The sequence below is a fragment of the Centruroides sculpturatus genome, unplaced genomic scaffold (genome assembly GCF_000671375.1).
Source record: "Centruroides sculpturatus isolate CEXI.00-Female unplaced genomic scaffold, Cexi_2.0 scaffold1639, whole genome shotgun sequence".
Taxonomy (NCBI): Eukaryota; Metazoa; Arthropoda; class Arachnida; order Scorpiones; family Buthidae; genus Centruroides; species Centruroides sculpturatus.
In genome coordinates, this window is record NW_019385855.1 from 125,691 (window position 1) to 133,759 (window position 8,069).

General features: G+C 28.0%; 1 protein-coding gene across 1 annotated transcript in view; it reads left to right on the forward strand.

Annotated features, from left to right (window-relative positions):
- LOC111642539 (tyrosine-protein kinase Tec-like) overlaps positions 1–8,069 on the forward strand; it is a 59,745-nt gene that overhangs the window by 36,662 nt on the left and 15,014 nt on the right. Inside the window, exons 4-6 of the mRNA XM_023388887.1 lie at positions 1,454–1,535; positions 5,087–5,269; positions 7,995–8,041. Of these exons, the coding sequence (XP_023244655.1) occupies positions 1,454–1,535; positions 5,087–5,269; positions 7,995–8,041 (312 nt within the window). The remainder of the gene's footprint in view (positions 1–1,453; positions 1,536–5,086; positions 5,270–7,994; positions 8,042–8,069) is intronic.

The window sequence follows — 8,069 nt, forward strand, 5'->3', positions numbered from 1 at the left end:
TTACCAAGTAACCCAGTGAGAACTGCTTGCCTATCATTTTAGTTCAAAATACAAGAAGTTTTATTCCAAGCAAGCATCGCAAGCCCGCTAGGTTAATTTCTGCTGCTTGCTTGGAATAAAATTTCTTGTATTTTATATTAAAATGATAGGCAAGCAATTCTGTTAAAAGCACTGGCACTGAACGTTTGCTTCATGCAGTCTATTTTGCAACTTTTTTAAAATGATGTCAATCCCGAAAATCTCGGGATTAGGAAAACTTAATCCCGAAAATTTCGGGACTGAAAAGTGGTCGGGATCCCGATTTTCGAGATCCCGGGATCAAATCCTTTAGTCTTAATACAGCCTGATAAAAATTTGGCAGATCATTTGGTATTATATATTAATTTACTTTTCAATATTTCAATCATAATTCTTATATACTAGACTCTGTTATTGTAATCATGGATATTATCATCAGTCATTTAATGCTATATGTTTTTTGGACCAGCTGATTTTGATAAGTTAAAATAAACTATAAAAGCCTTGCTTATGCTTATTGTAATCAGAATTCAGTTATTGTTATAATCATCTTTGGGTAAGTAAGCATTTTTAAGCTGTCTTTCTATGCCGTCAACCTCAATATGTTGCTGATGATAAATGTTAATTTAAATGATTTATATGTTAAACATAAAATCATTTTAAGAATTATCATGATTATTATTATTATTTTACAATACAGTAGTCTAAATTGCTGGCTATTTTTATTTCATTAATACTCTAGTTATTGTTAAAAAAAAACTGACACAGCCAATACTGGAGGAATTACATATTAATTAATAATTATTTTTCAAATTATATAATATTGTAATTGTTTTTAGCATTTCTTTTTAATGTCAGAGTCAGTAAAATCATGCTTTCCAATGATTGTAGTCTTATTTACTTACCCTAATTAATGTTATCAGTTTAGATAAATCTCAGAGTGATTACATTTAATTGATTCTTTCATGTAAATCTTTTATTTAATATAATTTTATTTAAATTGATATATGATAAGAATATTATTACATTACATATTGACTGACAAGACAATTAATATCATTCCTCAATAAAATAAATGTTAAGCTGAAAATTGATTTTTTCCCCATTAATTAAGGTATTTTTTACAAATGAACCAGTGTCTAAAATATTTATCTAGATATTTAATGAGTCAAATATAACAGATAATGTACTTTAGTAAAATATTCTGAAATATGAACACTGTTAAAATACATTTTTAGATGATAATATTAATTATTATTATTTTGTGTATATATATGTGAACACATATGATTAGTATTCATTATTTTTTTAATCTTGAAATTAGCAATTTTTTTTCCTGAATTGTTGTTTTAAAATAGGCAGATATAATAATGTAACTAGATTGACTGTTTATTAATTGCAAATATTAAAACTTAATAAATTTTTATATTTTCAGATAGGTTATAATGAGTATCAACTTTATGTTATTGCATCATCTGCTGATCAAAGGGATGACTGGATTAATACTCTGAGAAAATGTAATTTAATAAATATTTAATTGTGAAATATGTAAAATATTTTGTTTTATTGAAATATTTGATATTCAATGCTAATTTGTATTCATTTGAACTAACTCCATATAACAGAACAATAGAGATATTTTAAAATATAATTTAAGGAATTTTTTTAGTACAATATAATTGTGCTGAAATTTTCAAATTGCATACCTATAGATTCTCACAGCTGTTTGTCTGTCCTTCCTAAATCTAAGGAATAGAGTTAGATAGATGAAAATTGAGACCAGATATGAAAGCTTAGAGGCTGGAGGCCCCAATTAATTATATACAAACATCTAGTCTGGACCAGAAGGCATATGATTTCTTAAATTAAAATATGATTAAAAATTCTAGCCTAGCATTGTGACAATATCACAATAATTTGATTTTTTGATATTAAAAGATTATGTAATTTGGACTAAAGATAGGTAACTACATCTGTCATCTTGTAAATTTAATAACTGATAAATACAACCTCACCATAAACTAGAACCGTAATATTTGCAAATCACACCTACATTCAAAATTTCCAGCAAATAAAAGTAAAAAATACATATTGAATGTTTTCGGCCACTAAATTTATACGTCATACAAGATACATCACAGTCATTTTCATTCTTTTAAAATTTAAAAGGCAGCTATGTTTTATTTATAGAATGGTTTTTCCAGTTTGTATTTCCTGAAGAAGGCCGATAAATTTAATGGCCGAAAATGTTATATGTGTATTTTTGACTTTTATTTGCTGGAAATTTTGAATTTAGGTGTGATTTGCGAATTTAATAACTGCTTATCTTTACTCTAAATTACATAATATCTGTATAATTAGTTAGCTGAGTTCTAACTGATAGTTAATCTGGCTCTATCATTTGATTATTAATATAATTTAGGCTTGGTTTTACATTTATATGAAAATAAGTTTATTACCTTGTTTTCATATGTTCTATTTAAAAAAAAGCTATATATTATTGTGGAAATACTTGTTTCAATTTTTATCATTTCTTTTTAATAAAAGAATAATTTTCCTTTTTTTTCTTATTATACTAACTTTGAATGATACATTTTCTATAGAATTTTACTTAAAATAACTGCATACATGTATAAGAAAATAACTGTATGTGTACTTTTCTAAATAAGCTCTAGATTTAATTACTGAAATTAAATGATTTCAGTGCAAAATATTAATGGAAAAAATAAGTCAAAGCTTGCTTTTGAAAACATTTATCATTCAAATTCTTTTCCAAGAGTTATTTGAAAGTTCATTTTCATATATCTCTTGGGGAAGAACTTGAATGAATATAAGTATATCAATATATACATTCTTGCTGTTTAGAAAACAATTATTTACTGTAGCCTAATTAATTCTACCAGAACTGTTGCATAATACAATGATTTGTGCCATTAATTACAATAAAAATGTTTTATTGGAATAAAAAGTATAAGAAAAAGATTAAAGCACTTTCAAGTATTGTATATTCATCATGAGAACACTTCAAAATTTAGAATCCAGTTAAATGAACAAAAACATTTATTGGAAAAAGTTTTCAACTTTTATAAAGGCCATTCTCAGTTTCTACTGGAAGAATGAAAATCAAACAAGATAAATTTTAAAAATGTTTGTTTCATAAGAAGTTTGCATGTGCAGGAGTAGTGTAGTATAATATATTATAAATTAAAACAAATACAGAAGAAAAATAACATATGCAAAAAATTTAAATAGCTATATATAACAAAAAGTCATAAAAAAACAATAAATATACTATTTAACTGTATTCTAGGTTTTTTAATTAATTTATTTATTGTTTATGTAAAATAAATTACAAAATATCTTTTCAAAATCCGTAAAAACGTTTTTTACATAAACAATAAATAAATTAACTGTTCTCTGGGTTATGAGGTTTAAATAGCTTGGGTTTAATAATATGGTTTTAGTACTTTTGAATTTCCTGCCAGGTAGGGTGCTGCATTCGAGAGCACTGTCCAGGAGGTGAAATTAAAAAAAAAAAATGAAAATCTAATATTTTTTTATTTAAAGTTATATTTTTTTCACACTGCGAGCAGCTTGCAATGTCTTTTGATTGCAGATGATAAAATCATAAAATTCTTTACAGGTGTATTTGAAATTTGTGCACACTTGTATTTCAGATTTTATATATGTTTCATTCAGTCGATCATAACTTTTTGATCAAAGTTTGTTTACTACGCTGAAAACATGCTCAACAGGGTGTTTGCGATAGGGATCGATAGAGCAAATGCAACAAGTTTTTTTTTATTTCTTTGCCAGATTCACTTAAGCATTTTCCAAAAAAATTGATCCAACGCATGTCTACTCTCTTTGTTTTGCTTGCCAGAACTTCACAAACTTCTCGCAGTAAACAGTAATTATCATACAATTTATCCTCATTTATAGGCATGTTTAGAGAAGAACTCAGATCTTTTAGTTCATTCCAATCAATTTCTTCATCCATTGTCAAAGTGTTCATTTTCTTGTAAATATTCGTAGAGTCATCAAATTCATACAACTTATTCAAATAAGTCAATCATTGCTCCAAGTATTTTTTTTTTGGATATTCTTTAAAAGTATTTTGATGACTAACCTTCAACTTCTTCAGTCATTGCGTTGCTGACTGTTCATAAAACTTATCATTCTTTCAGTTAGTAATTTTGTTTTGCAATTCTGTCATAATGATGTGTAGTTTAGTGCATGTAATATAGTCACTTTTCAGTTTTTTTTATAGAAACATCAAAAATTTGCAGTATGTTGTGAATAAAATGGCAGAAGCATGATGGAAGACAGTTCTCATCTTTAAAAGCCCTCCAAATTATTGCTATACATTCATCATCACCTTCATTAAGAAAATATATTTTCAAAGCTGGCAAATTCAAAAGAATTCTTTCTAAAGCTGGAAGCAAAGAGAGCCATCGTATAGGCACATGGGGGAGAATAGGTTTGTACTCTAAGTGAGTGAAATTGAAGAATTCCTTAAGCTTCGCAGTTTGCTTGGCAAACGCTGAAAATTTACCGTAAATTTTCAATACAAATGATTCCACATCAAACTGAAATGTTTTTAATGCATATTTGTTACAATTATGTAAAATGTGGCACTTACAGTTTGCCTTCAAACTATTTGGATTTTCAGTCTTAAGTTTTTGAAGAATGGTTTTGATTTCCATAATTAACTGAAGCATTATCTGCAGATAGTGAAGATATCGATTTCCATGATAATCCATTTTCCTGTAAAACTTTACAGAGATGTGTTTTAATCACTTCATTAGTTTCAGCAGGGTCTTGATAAAAGTCAAGTAATTACAGATAAGTTGTGCTTATCTGTAATTTTTTTATTATATAATAAATATAAATAAAACAATATATATCTAAAAATTAATACTGCATCATTCTTTTGCAAGTCTGCTCAATTTTTCATAAGTGCTTTTAAATAGTTGAATTCTTAATAATAATTATTCTGCTTAATAATAGTTTGAACATTGTTAGTTAAAGTAATTTAATATCTGTTTTTTCATGCTTAATTTTTCAGTATGTGCTGATAATCTTGATCTTCTTGATAAATATCATGGTGGAATCTGGTCCAATGGTCACTGGACTTGTTGCGGTCTTATTGTTCGTAATGCTACAGGTTGCTTAACTACATGGATAGCTAATAATCATTTATCACCAAATGAACCAAAACCTCTTCCTCAATTGAATATTCAAAACTCAGGTTTGTATTTACATTTAATATTCAAACTTAATTGACACTTTTGTTACTTTGTTAAAAAAAATTAAGAGATGGAGAAAGAGGGGTGAAATTGGCATTATGAATTTATTAATATCAACACTATAAAATTTATATAAGAATATTAGTTTTATATACAAAAATATTTTATATTTGTTTTGATGTAAAAAACATGGTGCTTCAAATATAATAAAGGTTAATATTTTAATAAGTCATAAAAAAATGAAAACCTATGAACCATATAAATGAAATTCCAGTATAGTTTAATGCAGATAAAATACAAATGTTTTTGATCTACATAGGAGATCATCTTTAGGTTAATGTGATCCAAAATGGAATGCAAGGAAAGGAACATTTTTAAATTATTTCAAAATGCTCAAATACATAAATAATACACGAGTGAACATAATGTAATACAAAATAACAAATTCTGTAATACAAAATAAAATATAAGTATAAATGAGAATTTACAAAAATCTGTATAAATTTTTTAAAATGACTATCATTGTTGGTGTAATGATTGCTATGCATAAGATAATTGTTTTTCATTCTTGAAATTGAGCAAAATCCATCCTTTTCAGATTTGAACATCTCAAGAGCTTCTCGTGTCCTGATTTGGTTGTAATGTTTAGATTGTCATATAATAAAAGCTTTGTCTAGGTAGGCTTGAATGTCATTGTCTGTGGCATACTTGTCTAGGGTGGTGATGTATTTTCTTCTATCATTATCATATCTGTGTTCTGCAAACCTTATTTTGAGTGATTGCATGGTGGCTTGCAGAAAGCTTGCAGAACACAGATATGATATTGATAAAAGAAAATATGATGATGATCAACCAATATATACAGGGTGAATTACTTGTAGCATTCAGTAGCTTTTTTCTCAGAAATCATTGGAGATAGAAAGATGGGACTAATAACGAAGTTTATAGAGCAGACAGGATAATTTTTAGTGATCTTGTATGACCTTGAAAATCAGCAGTTATTGAGATAACCAAATAGTTTTTTTTAAATTATGAGGAGCACTTTTGAGCCATTATACAGATAGAACGTGACAAAATAAATACTTTTTGTAATAGGTCATATTTTCTTAAACCTAACTGCTTTTATGAAATATTTTATATTTATTTATGTTATAATTAATATTGTGTATGTTATATAATTTATTATTATTTCAAAGAGAAATTATTTTAGTTCTATATTTTACATAAGTCCAATTCATTTCATGAAGTTCTTGATGGAATTAAAATATGAACTTGTCACTCTGGATCATGCAGTCATATTTTAAGTGTTTATATCTTCATACTAATACAGTAGTGCCTCGTATAACGTACGCCTCGAATAACGGACGCTGCGAATAACGAACTTTCTGTTTGGCCATTACATGACTCGAGCAACAGACTGGCTGCGGACAACGGACTTTCCGTTCGGCAGTTACGTGAGGCGACCAATGGACTTTCTACGAACTAGTGAGAATGATGTTTCCACTCTTTTGCCGTTGCCAATGACAATCTGCTATTTTTATAATATATTAGTATTATTAGAATATATTATCAGTACATCTGAAGTACAGAGCTTCCGTTGGGATTAGGCTTACTCCCTTGTTTATTACGTACATCACTTCAGTGCAGGGTATTTACATTTATTCAAGTGCTGTTAAAATCATGGCTTCTATAAAAACAGAAAATTGATTTCAATTGAAGCAATGCAAGAAATCATCAGAAGGAGTGAGAGTTGACAAAAACTTCTTTGTCGAATGGGGAGAGGTTCAAGACTTTACCAACACTCATTATCCAAACAGAGCTGAGGCCAACAGTATCAATGATCTCTACAATGACACTCTTGCCCATCATTTCCGACAGGTGTTGAAGAAGAGAGAGAAACAGACCATCTTGGACATGTTTTTCAAGAAGCCAGCAGGGAAAAAACAAAGGATGGAACAAGAGGAGTTGACCCTGCAAGCTCCAGTAGCCTCTCCTGAATCTGAATCCGATTAAAAAACAATAAAACAAAGACCTGCTGCAATGTGTAAAAAGTCTGTATCTGTATAAATGTGTGAAGAAAGTGTTTCTCCACCTCCTCCTCACAACATCTGACTACCCGGCATAATTGGTGACTGCTCCATTTTCATATTTTTGTTATGGTACAGTACGGTTATTTTATGCTGTGAAACGAATTATATGTTTTAACATGTATTTCTATGGAAAAATGCGTTTCGTATAACGGGTGTTTCACTTAACAGACGTGCACCTGGAACGGATTAAGTACGTTATACGAGGCACCACTGTATATTATAAAACAGATAGGGAAGGAGTTTTGTCTATTGGAAAAGTATAGGTGATGTTGAAAGTGCTGCTATAATGTAGTTAGCATGGTTAATGGTTATTTAAACATTAATATATGAGTAAGTCATAAAAGGCAGTTTCAGCTTATTTTGTTCCTTCACTAAACTTTACTGTTAGAATAATACCATACAGAATATAGATTTAATAGATTTATAATATGTAATAAATCTATTGTTTATTAATAATAACAAATGCTCAGTTTTGAATAATCTCTGTAATTTCAGCCATATCTTTTAATATTTAAAAAAACTATTCAGATTTTATTTTAAATACACATTTTGACAGTATAATTATATGTATTAAATATATAAGTACTGAATCAAATCTTGAAAATTTGTGTTGAAATATACTCAAAATTTATTACAGGTAATAAAATTAATAATACACCTCCTGTTCATGAGAAATCTATCATGGTAAGTAGATTATATATACATAATGATG